Genomic DNA, 14,000 nt, shown 5'->3' with positions numbered 1-14,000 from the left:
CTATTAACCACTAATGTGAGAAGAGTATCTACTGCCAATGGACTAATGCTGTAAGTAGAAAGATGACATAAAAGAAAGTAACTGGAACCCATTCTTGATACAAATAAAGCTACTAACACACAACATATATAAGACAGTAACACTCAAGTGTATTACAATGAGCCAAAAAGCACATCTTAACTCCTCACCAAAATCTCCATGCTCTATGTTTAGCATAAGGTTTCATAAAAACACACAAGGAGGTCAATCTCAAGTGTTGTTACAAATTACCTAATTCTATACAGAAACAGTTTAGACAAAGGATACTACTAAGAATTTCCAATTGGTTAGACAATAGGATCAAGTGACCTGTAAAGTCTCTTTTAATCCTGAGAATCTATTTTTTTAATTCATATTTTAAAGTTTTTCTCTTTATTTCCACTATTCCCTATCCAGGGAACTGAATGGATAATTAAACCCTAGCAGCCATGGTCTAGAGGATAGTTGATAGCAGTACACAGCAAGTATTTATCCTAGGTTTGCCCATACATTCTCTCTTTTGGTTTACTTCTGACCCAAACAAGAGATTACTCTGTTTACTTAAAGAAGCAGAAAATAAACCCCTCTTTTCCACCCCCACAGCAGGCCAGAACTCCGAAGTCTATGACCCAAGAATAGAGTTCTGAGTTTTAAGAGACAGAAAGCAGTAGGAAAGCACAGGGAAAGAAAACAGGCCCCAGTAATGAGGACCTAGAAGCAGATGAGCCTTCTGAGAACAGTGCTGGAGGGAAGCAAAGCCTTCTCAGCAATACAATTGACCAAGCCTCTGTATTTAGAGGAATCTCTCAATGGCACAGAGAGAAGCAGAAACTGAGACCAGAGTATACAACCCCATCCTAGCAGGACAGCTTATGTCAAGAAGGGGTCTGCAGAGCCTACAGGGCATATGAGATAAACTGGTGTTGGCAACTCTATGGTCATTATCAGGGCCTAGTTCAAGCCAGGGCAAAGACAATGAGCTAAGGGTCTTCACCAGCTCCTTACCAAAGGGAACTCAAAAATGGGATACAAATTTCACTGTATTCCATCATACAGTAGTACCCCATACTATAGCATGCAGTATCTGTATTTATGATAAGCTGAAGTTTATTATTTAATACAGTTCTCAATCAATGGCATGTATTTGGCTATGGCATCCATGTGCTTGTTTTCTCAAAGAACCTGAAGTTAGAGGGTCCCTGTAAACACGGGTACAAATGGGCGACTAGACTAGGTAAGCTCAGCTGACTATGGCAGTCAGGACTGCGGTACCATGGGTAGGCAGACCAGGCCAGGCAGCTCTTACAGGGTTTATTCCCCTCTAGGTGAGCTTCGCTTTGCCCCTGCTCTGCTCTGAGTTAGAGAGACTACCTGGAAGAGAGGCATATAATAGTGTTTAAAAATAAGCTGGCGGGGTGCGGGGGCTCACACATGTAATCCCAGCACTTTGGGAGGCTGAGGCAGGCATATCACGAGGTCAGGAGTTCGAGGCCAGCCTGGTTAACATAGTGAAATCCCATCTCTACTACTAAAAATACAAAAAACTAGCCAGGCATGGTGACGTGCGCCTGTAGTCCCAGCTACCCAGGAGGCTAAGGCAGGAGAATTGCTGGAAACTGGGAGGCAGAGATTGCGGTAAGCCGTGATCGCACCACTGCACTCCAGCCTAGGCGACAGAGCGAGACTCTGTCTCATCATCATCATCATCATCATCATCATCAACTAAGGACATTGTCTAGTCTGGTGGTTATGTTTCTGAAGTCACTGGGATTAAATTCCTCCTTTGCTACTGTGACCTCGGTCAAGTTATCAAGCCTCCTTAAACCTCAGTATTATTGGCTGTAAAATTAGGGCAAATAATTGGACCTATTTCACAGGATTGTTTCAGGGATTAAATAAAACAACACATGCATTAAGTGCTTAGCACAGTTCCTGATAAATAAGTATTAGTAACTATGTTATCATTAGCAGCTAGACCAAAATGAGAAATAAAGCAAAAATCCAGGTTTTATGATACCTATCTACCATTTCCCTCTTCGCTTTTAAGTAACAACACAGAACAGCAATGTTGGATAGAAAATCTTAACATTTTTGATAATGAATTTGAAGGCTCTCTACTCTCTTCCACAGAGCCCACTGCTGTCTTTGTTTAGGCTGTTTCTTTTTTCTGGAGTATTCACACTACTCTTCCTTGCAACACACCTCCATAAACATCTTATAAAACCGTATTAAATTTGGTTTCTACAAACCTTTGTACTAATTTGTAATGAAATTACTCTATAAAAGTTCTCCTTCATCCATTCTTGGCTGTTCTTATCACATCTCCTAATGTTTACATCTTCTACCCCCTCCTGACGACTGGTACTATCACTACCCCAAAATCAAATAACTAATACATCTATTCCTCTAGACATAGCAAGTGCTTCGTACACACTGATAGAGACCACAGGAAGACCTCTGGAAAGAAGATTAACAATATAGCACTGACAGTGGTATGTCGTGGGAAAGCTGTACTCTTCTTATGCCTAGGGAAGACAAACAGGTAGATGACAAGCAGTCCTGATACGTGGTTCATTAGAATTATATTCTGTACTTCCAGCTATTTGGAAGTCACCAAGTGTGTACTGACATCTTTTTGCTGCAAGGGAGCTCTGGCAATTGCTGTTTTCTTCGTGGTACTAGCAAAGAGGGAACTACGTATATGGGGAACCATTTTGGTAAGCTTTGCAGTTCTCAAAAAGAAGCAGTTGCTCCTTAGCCATTAATTCACCACCATCAACTTTAAAATGTGGCAAGCTTGAGTTAGTTTGAATAACTCGACTAAAGTAAGAAGCTCAAAACAGGGATGGGGTGGTTGGTGGGGCAGTTATTAAGCCTCCTGCTTTCAAAGATGTAAGACAACATTCCCCAGAAATTTATCCACAATTACCTATGAAGCAGAGTAAAGCAGAGTCTTTGGAATCTTATTTCTGGTACACATAGACTGTCCTAAATTACTTAAAAGTATCATTTTGAATGTGTGACTTAAGCATAAGTTTTTCTCCTTATTCAAGAATAATGTAGGTGGTTACAGAAAAATCAATATTTGAGTCTGGGATGGAAGATGGAACAGCATTTGGGTCCGCGGAGCAGGTTAATTCAAAAAATACAGTCTCAAAGGGTAGGCTGTGTTCTCTACTGCCGAACACAGATTTACTCTAATTCTAATTGTCCTGAATCTGTATACTACTCAATCTATCTAGCACCCTACCAAGGAACATTATAGCTGTTGCTTAATAACAAGTGATCAAACTAATCATACAATAAAACTCAAACTAGAAAAAAAGTCTAACTATGGCTATTTCTGCTCACACAGAATTAGGTCTCCAGATGAGAAGCTGTGAAAAGAACTCTTGAGAGATGCCACCTTGTTCTTGTGAACTGAATGAGCAAAGCTCAGCACAGCAAGGCTCTTGCAATGGCAGCCCATCCTCTCCCTAAGAAACAGGATTTATATGCTAGAAAACAAAGCGCGTGACTCAGCTCTGAGAGAAAGTTAAGTGTTTAAAACTTGGGGAAAAACATATTATGTAACAATTGAAAATAAAAATTTAAGAATATTTCCCTGTGATAAAACTGTAATTAAGTGTTATTTAACTGTTTCCTCTAATGACATTCATTTTAATTAGGTTTTAATAGACTGGAGCCACAACCTATAGTTTTATAAAGCAAAGTAAAATTGCAGTCTAGGAATACATTTAAGAAAAGAGAGCCATCAACACAGATGAGAGGTTACAGTATTTCCCCTCATCCCTAGACCCCCGCAGTAATTAAGTGTGCTGAACAGACAGCCATTACAGCTAACAGTAGGTGTGCTCACCCCCAATCAGCACTGGGTTGTTCTTTGAAATCCAAAGGTTATTTCTGTGATCTGCTTTCCAGAAAATTTGCATGTCACAGAATAAAGAATGTAATTCAAGAGGTGTGTGTTCTATAGATTCTACTAAATATGTAGCTTCTATCAAACGTACAACCTCTACCATTGCAATGGGGCTTTCTATTTTAATATATACCTTTTCTTATAGCTGATTATGACACAACATTACTCATCTTGAGAACACTGGCGTATGTCTGGGAAAATGAACATCATGCAGAGAAAGTAAAATTAATATTTGAAAAACTGACTCATGTACAAGATAAATGTATCTGCAAATGAGATGCAATAAACAGGATCTTAAGAGTATGCATCTGTACCTATTTCATACTACATTATGAAAATCAGGGAGTAAATCACAAAAGTTAACTCATACCAAATGAATGTCATAGGCATTTATATTAGAAAAGAAAAACAGAATAATCAGTCCCTTTGTTAGCTGGAGCATGGGGGGAAGAAATTGGGCCTGTGGCTACCACAAATAAGTTTTCATATATTCACTTGAAAGAAAGAAAAAGTTGAAATAAACGTTACTTTTACAATTAATTTTGAAACATCAACACTTAAATTTTCATAAATCACATGTAAGCAGGAAATTTTAAATCTTGGGGAGAGGGACACTGGTCTGTATGAAAAAGATTTTGTAATCTTCTGGCTGACAGTCTGATGGCTCCAAATCCATCTGCCAAGAAGCAGAGTTACTTGGCTAGCATACTCTCACTTGTACACTTGCATCAGATTAAGGCTTTCATGCCAGGAATCTTTTTTTTTTTCCTGGTGTACTGGCCACTGCCAGAAATGGACCCAATGAATCCACCACTGCTAAGGAGTTAAGCATCTGAGATTTAATTTAACAGTTTCAGCTTTATTAAGCTGTCACAGAGCGGCCCCACTTTGATAACAGTAGCTGCTCCAATTATGGCTTGGTTTAGGGTTGACAAGTATAATGATTCATTCGTGGCACATGAGAAGCAATAAAAGGTTGTTTTGCATTACAGCTTTAAAAATGTGGGCATTTTTTTCATTTAATTTGTCACTTAGCTTTTGCTAAGAGGACATTTAAATTGCAGTAAAAGGCAAATGGGGCTTTTAGTTTAAATGTAATCCCCATATTTAAATGATCTGTAATGGCGCGGTGTTGGAGTGGGAACACTATTGTCTCACAGTGGGTCCTGATGGTGACATGTGACATTTGTATTCAGGTCCTGTATTATCCATGTGGCTAAAGGGCTTCCAATTTCATTTCACAGCCAGAAGCCTGCAGAAAACACCAATTAACTTGCAGATCCCATTTGCCGACAAAACTCAGCCTCTTCTCAATGTCTGGCATCTGGCAGTGCTCAGCATTTAATTCCAAAGCAGAGCCTTGAAGCAATGTGAGCCCTGTGTAGGGGCACAAAGTCAAATTGCCCCATTTTATTAAGAAGCAAAAGCCTTTCCTTTTGTAGTCCAGAAGCAACTTTTTGTTAATTTTTTGGTGAATGAATATTAAGATGCGATACTTACTGTTACTTCTACGTGAGATTCTTCACAGAATTTAGACCCCATTAAAATGGCAAGTGACCTCTGCTTGCCATCAGAGTACATAGGAGAATTTCTAGCAGTCTAGTAATGATTGGGCGGTGGGTGGGGGGCACACAGGACAAGAGGTTGTGGTCTTTATGCTGGACTGAAATAAAAGAATTTGTATAAAGCCTGGTCCTTAATTAGAAAGTAGTCCATAAGAGGGCATAACTAGAATCAGCTAGTGGAAACTTCCACCTAATAAAAATTTATACTTCTGATTGAGGGTTAAGGTACATAATTTTCAAAACCCACTTGGAAAAGTGAAATCTGACCATGAATTAAATGTGAACACTGCAAATTTTATTTGACTGGTAACCAAAAAATTTAGTTGCTATTTTCTTCCTAAGCAGTCATTTGTAATTCTAAGTTTCTCTAAGTACCAAAGCTCTGTAAAATTGCATTCATTTAATATTAATTCAGTAATTTTTCCTTAAATGATCCCCTTCATTATAGTTTTCTTAATGCTAATCCTGTTTACTTTATAAACCATCTAACCAATCTAGTCTGCACTACAGTTACAAAATTGAAAAAGATTTACTTGAAAAGTAAAACATTCAGGATTTTATGAAAATATTTAAACCATGCATTATACTTGTGTTCTCTAACCACCACACTGTGTCCCCAAACATCATTCTAATACATTGAAACTATCTATTGTAGTTAGATTGATTTACATTTTGATTGGGGGAAAGGGCATTACTATTATTTCAGGAGACTCAAAGAAAGCAGCCAGATTAAGTTATTACAAGATACTTAAGAAAATTGCCAGGGAAAAAGTCAACAAATATCTAATAGTTCACAAGTAGTGAACTTGTCCACAGCCAAATTCTGAACGTATATCCTATTAATAGGAAAAAGGAAATACTGATGTCAAATCCTTTACCAACTTGCCGCATAACCCTAGATTATACAGTGTCATGTTTGAAGTCTCCTAACCTCTCTGGACTTGTTTCCTTATCTGTAAAACAGCTAATCTCAAATACCCCTTCCAATTATGATCATTTGGTATCTTCACAGACAACAGCATCGTTTGGTTTAGACTACACCTGGGATCAATCAGCATGATGTGGTCCATCATCAGCCAAGAAAAATTTCACTGAGACTAGGATCTTCTAGTAAATATAGACAACATTACTTCTCATAAAATTAATACAGGCACTGATATATTTGTCAAAATTTCAGGTGTAACTTATAGATTTCTTAATAAAAAGACAAGATAATGAACACATCATTCATTATTTCCCTAGTGGTGAACATTGGGTACCAAGACTCATCCAAACAAAATTCCCAGTATTCTTTTAATGAACATGACTAGTGGATTTCTCATTTTTTTGAACACTTGCTATATTTGTATCTTTAACCACCAGGAATTTAGGAAGCAATAAATATTAGAATTTGCTGTATTTTTCCATTCTGAGGATCAACAGTTCATTTAAATCTATAGCAGCCAAAAATAAAATGAATATCCAAACTAATTTCAACAATGCCACTGTGGGGAGAAGGGGGAAGACTAAGTTTTAGCTGAATTGATTACAACATTAATCTAGAAATAAGTAGCCAGCTCTACCATATAAAACTGCTATTTTAAAATAATACAGCTTTTTTTTTTTCCCCCAAATACTTAAAAGGAGATTCCCGCACTTAACTTTCCTCGAGATCAGGCAATTCCCCCAAAACTCTGCCAAGGTTTTTTTCTGTAAACGCCAGCCCACGTTCTAAATCCTCCTATGCTTCTAACCTATATGTTGGCAACATGTTCCATGTATGAGCAGCTCTCTCTTCAGCAATACTACGACCATGTTCTTGAAACATCTGACTATGGTATTTATCCATATGCAAATCAATGGTAATTTGTCGGGAAACATGCTTACCCAGCTCATCCCAGAGCTGCCTGTATTTGTCAGTCATTGCAGTGCCTTGTTGCCGCCAAAGTGACAGGCGGGGGTCAGCCATGAATTGCTCTGTTATCAAGGTCAACATGCGGGCCCCATTGGAGTCCCTCATCTTTAACATCTCCCGCACCTAGTGGGGAAAAACAGACCTTTAGAAAATTGTTCAAAACAAAAACACAACAAAACCCCACAGCAACACAAGAGACAAACCACCTCTTTTCTCTGTTTCTCTGTGTGTGTGGGGGTGGGGAGGGGCGGTGCGGGAGGGGCGGGAGGGGTCAAGCCTTCACACCAGCCCTCTTAAGCAAACAAAATATATAATTTAAAACCATTCCCTACCCTAAATAGCAATTTAATCAAAAAAATGACTAGTAATTATTTTGAATTGCACTTTAGAATCCGTTTGAAGAAAAAATGCTCTCAATTCCAAAAATGTTCTGGTTGGGTCTTACACACTGATTAAGGTGAGTAAATCGTGTTTCCTGTGTCCAGTAGAAACTTTCTTTTTTTTTTCTTTTTTGAGACGGAGTCTTGCTCTGTCACCCAGGCTGGAGTGCAGTGGCCGGATCTCAGCTCACTGCAAGCTTCGACTCCCGGATTCACGCCATTCTCCTGCCTCAGCCTCCCGAGTAGCTGGGACTACAGGCGCCCGCCACCTCGCCCAGCTAGTCTTTTTTGTATTTTTTAGTAGAGACGGGGTTTCACTGCGTTAGCCAGGATGGTCTCGATCGCCTGACCTCGTGATCCGCCCGTCTCGGCCTCCCAAAGTGCTGGGATTACAGGCTTGAGCCACCGTGCCCTTCCAAAACTTTCTTTACCAGTTCTCCTTCAAATTATCTCTCTTATTTAAACCAAGTACACTTTGTGATTCAAGATTACACTCCAACAAAGTAGGCATCCGTGCTTTGACAAACCACAGAAGTAAAATCTGGCACTGGGAACAGGTATCTGAACCTACCTAGTTTACCAAAACAGGTTTAAGCAAGGTGCTGCTGTTTCCTTGCATAAAATGAGATGCCATAATTTTAGTAAGATGCCATAACTTTGCTAGCCTAAAGAAATACAATACCAAAACAAACATGACAAATAGCATGGCACCTTCCTGACTCTCCAACTGATTACACTTACCATCAGAGAAGCAGAGCCTAATGCAGAGTCCACTGAGAACTCAAGAAATATTCTAAGTAGATCTGATAATGTGTATAATAATAACACTTGGCCTTTAGTTTTTTTAGGAACAGCTTTGTTGAGACATAATTCATATACCATACAATTCACCAATTTAAACTACAATTCAAAGGTTTTTAGTATATTCACAGTTGTGCAAGTCCTTCAATTTTTGAGATAAATTAGTAATTGCATAAAGGTTCTCTCTCACTTAAGTTTTTTTTAAATAAAGAGCAGCAGCATACTTCTATTGCAATGGTAAAATAAAATGGACAGAGCTGTTAAGTTCAAGAACTCTCTCGCTCTATATGTGTGATCCACGAAGCAGAATAATAACCACAGATCTAATAAGTTAACTTGGTCTCTCAAGTTGGAACTTTAAGCTTTGTCCATTACTCTTGTGCTACATTTCCCAAATAAAAGAAAAGAAAAAAGAAACACAAGGGTAAACCTCTCTGCAGGAAGCCCTAAATGAATCCATCCACTCCAAAAATGTGTACTGCTAAGTATTCAATAAGTAAGAATCTCAGCTGTAATTTCCCTGTAAGAAATTACTGGAGCAAGGTCATGAGCAGTAGAAAAGGTGGGGTGGTTGATCCTTCTTTCAGGACTCTCTCTATGTGAAAGGCAAGGAAAGGAGAAAATAGTAGATCCTCAATAAAGCAGCCCAAATCTAAAATAGATCCTGCCTGAGGTCTATACCCTCAAGAAATGGAACTTCCTCACCTGCTTTAGAATTTGAGCTTTATAAAGAACTCAAAAGCACTTCTACCCTGAATCACAAAGGTTGTGCTTCCAGGAGCGTTACTTCAGTATTCCTATAAAGGAGTTTGTTCCTAATATCAAAGTACTAAAAACTCATTAACAGGTGAAGATGGAGGAAGAAAAGGAGTTGCCATTTATTGGATACAATGTTAAAGAGTTTTACATTTATACTTACTGTTTAATTTTCACAACAACCATATAAAATAGGCCAGATTATAATCCCCATTTTATTAATTATAAGACCAAGCCTCAGAGAAGTAAAATAACTTGCCCAATGGACAAGGGGAACAGCTTGGATCAGAACCTGTATCTGTCTTAACTTCAAGTTACGCTAATTCCAAAATTAGAGGTTGCTATTACTTCACGTGGCATACATAATGTGTATATAATATACAGGGATAAAAAGAACAACTGCAGACCAGTCTAATAACACATCTTTCAAACTGTTTCTAACATAAGAATATATAAAATACTTCCTGTGTATCTAAATATACTAAACCTTTTACATTATTAGTATTGTGGATTTGATTTAATGTTTATTTTTTCTGGTAGATTTCTAACCTATTATGCAGCAACAGCAATGAAAATAAACACTTTACTCTTAAGCATATAAAACAGAACTCTCTATTTAACCAGCACTCATGTACATCTATAGCCTACTGGTAATTAATTTTCAGACTGTTGACATGGAGGCATGACATGAGTTTGAAGTGCCTGTGAATCACCAAAGAATGCTTAAATCATGTGTAAAGTAGTATTAGAGTTAAATGTATTTTATTGTAATCTAATTCTGGGGAAATTGTCAATCTACATATGGTATACAGGATAAATCGTTATAAGCATGATATTGATTAAGCAGAATACATTATTCCTGGCCATACCCAGTAACAAGGTTTACTCTAATTCTGAACTAAAAAAAAAAAAAAAAAAAAAAGAAACCTTTTAATTATAACAATTATTAGAGAAGATATTCAACAAAAACATCAATGAACAGTTATCTGTTTCCTTAAAATCAACTTTAATACATTAATCATAATGATGACTATACCCCCCAATGAAAATACACTGATTTAGTATTATTCAAAAAGCATTTTATTCAGTATTTACAAATCTGTGTATGATACTGAAACTTCTGTATAAAGCAAAACACTCAGCTTCTGCTCACAAGGAACTCATGACCAAGATAATTTAACTTCTTGAGACATCAATTTTTAATGATGCAGATGAACAGTAGACAGCATCATTTAACACCATTATCACAATGATTTTATGAGATATGTTATTATTAACTAATTTTCTAGATAAGAAAATTAACAAATAATTTGCCAAGGCTTATATATTTAGAAAGATCTAGAACTTGGATTTAAACTGAGATCTATCTGACTCTTAAAACTCAAGCTCTTCAAATTAACTTATAGATACTGACATTATTAAACTAAATAATTAAAGCACATTTTAGGGATTGTAAAACTATGTTATCTTGGGAAAATCAACTAGAAAGGGAAAAACTTGAAAAAATGGCATTTTGAAATAACATTGTTAATTATTTTGCTTTTATTATTGTAAGAAGTTTTTCAAAACTGTATGAATTATCACCATTTTATTGATAGGAACTGAGACAAAATGTCCCACATCTTGTCTAAGATCACCTAAGGAAAAAAAAAGCTTGCATTACAATACAAAAGTTTCTATTGGTCAACTAACTTAGACCCTGTTCTTTAATTTTTGAAAGAGACTTTATCCTATTGTAGACATGATCATATTTAGATAGTCCCTATATATGTATATATTTAGAATATTTCTTTAGAAATAGACAATCATACCTTTGCAAAGAGCAAATTAAGCTGCTTCCCTGATCCGTGGTACCCGCCCTGGGAAAGGAACAGTTTAACCTGTTCTTGAACCTGCTCTTCATCTAAGTGCCAGCAGTTTTCATCATCTATACTAGCACCTGCTGTTGGATCGGGAGCACCTAGAAATAGAAAGAAAATAATAACACACAGGCTAGATAAAACTCTGTGCTAAAAGGATTAATTAAGACTCTTTTGCCTACTTTTAATTCAATCTCAATTTCAATTATACATACAAATTTATGACAAAGTAAATACAAGGATCACTCTCATTTCCAGAACTTCCCTGATTTGTGCTAAGCCAAATGCAGATTTGAGATATTTCTATTTTTTAGGTTCAGAGACTATTATCTTTGGAGATGAGTTTATAGGTTCTCTAAAAAATCAAATTCACAAAGTGAATTCACAAAGTGCTTCATTGTAAATACATGATGTTTATAAAGCTGTGTAGGCCACGCTGGAAAAAATGTTTTTCAAAGACTTTAGAAAAATATGAGACAAGTAAACTTAGCAGAGTATTTCTCTCTTTACTATGTTAATTCAGTAAGTTTTCACCATTATCTGCTGCTGTATAAACTACATGCTGACATAAGTCTTTAGTTGCAGAAAACCGAAGATTAAAAAGGGAAATCAAGCCACATGGGAACAGGCAGTGCAGCTGTTGTATTAAACCAGGTTGTAGTATCACCTTGCCAAACTGCATAAATATTTTATTGCTGAAGTACACACAAAGATAACAGCTATGTAATAAGCCCTGTGTGTAAAGACTACCTTAGAAATTAAAAAACTACCCAGATATTTAGGCAGGTAGATTGTTTCATTATTTGCCAATAAAATAAAATGGTATTTTAAGGTCTAAGTTTCCTAAGTAATATTAAAAAATTTAGATCTAAAAATCATTCATCCTCAGTGTTTCATCTGCTTATCAACCCTTAAAAAAAATACATCTGTAGGTGTGGTTTTGTATTACTTTTCTTGTCTTCTAATGATCTAAAGCAGACTCAATTAACCAAAGAAATAATCACTAGCATCTGCTTAGAACCAGGGTCTACTAGTCCCTAGTACAGGAAGGCAGTGGGTCCCTGAGCCTGCCTGCAAAAGTGTATGTTCATTCATTCATTTAGCCAGTCAACACATTCACTGAGTGCCTGACTCAGTGCCAGCCTCTCTGCTAGACTTGGGGGTGGAATAGTGTACAAAATAGACAGAATCCTGTCCTCACTGAATCTATAACCTAGTTCAGAGGCTTTCAAATTTTGCTGAACAAGACCCCACAATAAGAAATATATTTTACATCATGCCTAATATGTTTATGTGTCTGTGTGTTTACATGATTAATCTGCAAAAATTTGATGAAAGAAAGTGTCCTTACTATAAGCAGAGGCTCAATATTTTCTACTCTATTTCATTTTTTAAAGATGGCTTGTCAAAATTTTAAAACTGATCTTACAACCTATAACAGGGTGGCCACCCACTATTTGAAAACACTCTTTTAAGTTTTGAGATAAATATCAATCTAATAATCATATATACAAATGTAAAATAAATGGTAATAACTGCTCAGAGGAACAGGGCAGGGTGATGGAAGACTATCATTAGAGAATTCTGGCTTTGGATTGCTAGGGTAAGCATACCTTGATGAAATGGCACTGAGCTGAGACGTGCCTTAAGTGGATTAAAAGCTAATTAAAAACAAACTAACGGTCAGAAAAGGAGGGAAGGGTCTGCATTTAAGAAGAACTTGAGCATAGCCCTTAGGCAGGAAAAAACATGGTGCATGGAAGAAATAAAAGGCAGTCTATGCAACCCAAGGATAGAAGATGAGAGGAAGAGTAATACAAGATAATCCTCGAGAAAAGAAGCAGGGTCAACTGAGTGCCTTGGTTGGTGAGGAGCTTAGTTTTTTCCCTGAGAGTAATGAATGGGAATTCATGACAAGTTATCAAAGTGGAAGAAAGAAAAACTCTAAATAATAAAAGATGTTTTGTCCTGATATGTATCAATTTCAACATTCCTACCAAGAAATATTATGCAGCCATAAAAACGAATGTGGAGCTTCTCTATGCATTACAATGGAAAGATATCCAGGACATACTGTTGATTGAAAAAAAATCAAGGAGAATAAAAATATACACAGTATACCACTTTTCAGGCAATTAATGATGTTTATACTAGATAGACTAACCAAGAAAAGGAGAAGATCCAAATAAATAAAATCAGAAATGAAAACAGACATTAAAATTGATACCACAGAAATAAAGATGATCAGAGACCTATTACGAATAACTATATGCCCCAAAACTAGAAAACCTAGAAGAAACAGAAAAGCCTGAGCAGACCAGTAATGAGTAGCAAGATTGAATCAGTAATAAAGAATCTCTCAGCAAAGAAAAGCCCAGGATCAGATGGATTTACAGCCTAATTCTACCAAACATAGGAAGAACTAATACGAATTGTCTTGAAACTGTCCCAAAAAATCAGAAGACAGAATCCTCCCTAACTCATTATACAAGGCTAATGTCAGTATGGTACCAAAACTAGACAAGGACACAACCCAAAAAGAAAACTAGAGACCAATATCCGTGATGAATATAGACATAAAACTCTTTAAATACTAGCAAATCCAATCCAACAGTATGTCAGAAAGATTATACACCATGATCAAATGGATTTTACACCAGGGATGCAAGGATTGTTCAACATGCAAATCAAGAAATGTGATACCAGAATAAAGAACAAAAAACATATGATTATCTCAATAGACACAGAAAAAGCATTTGTAAAATGCAGCATCTCGTCATGATAAAAAATCCTCAGCAAACTAGGCAT

The 14,000-nt window shown here is 36.7% G+C and overlaps 1 protein-coding gene across 1 annotated transcript in view; it reads right to left on the bottom strand.

Moving 5' to 3' along the window:
- Positions 1-14,000, bottom strand: part of ZSWIM6 (zinc finger SWIM-type containing 6) — a 79,131-nt gene that overhangs the window by 46,155 nt on the left and 18,976 nt on the right. The window contains exons 3-4 of the mRNA XM_017852392.1: positions 11,145-11,293; positions 7,369-7,519 (exon numbers count right to left, since the gene is read on the bottom strand). Of these exons, the coding sequence (XP_017707881.1) occupies positions 7,369-7,519; positions 11,145-11,293 (300 nt within the window). The remainder of the gene's footprint in view (positions 1-7,368; positions 7,520-11,144; positions 11,294-14,000) is intronic.

Source organism: Rhinopithecus bieti, unplaced genomic scaffold, assembly GCF_001698545.2.
Source record: "Rhinopithecus bieti isolate Rb0 unplaced genomic scaffold, ASM169854v2 scaffold_33650, whole genome shotgun sequence".
NCBI classification, from domain to species: Eukaryota; Metazoa; Chordata; class Mammalia; order Primates; family Cercopithecidae; genus Rhinopithecus; species Rhinopithecus bieti.
Note: the sequence above shows the minus strand (reverse complement) of the source record. Positions and strands in the feature narration are given on the sequence as shown.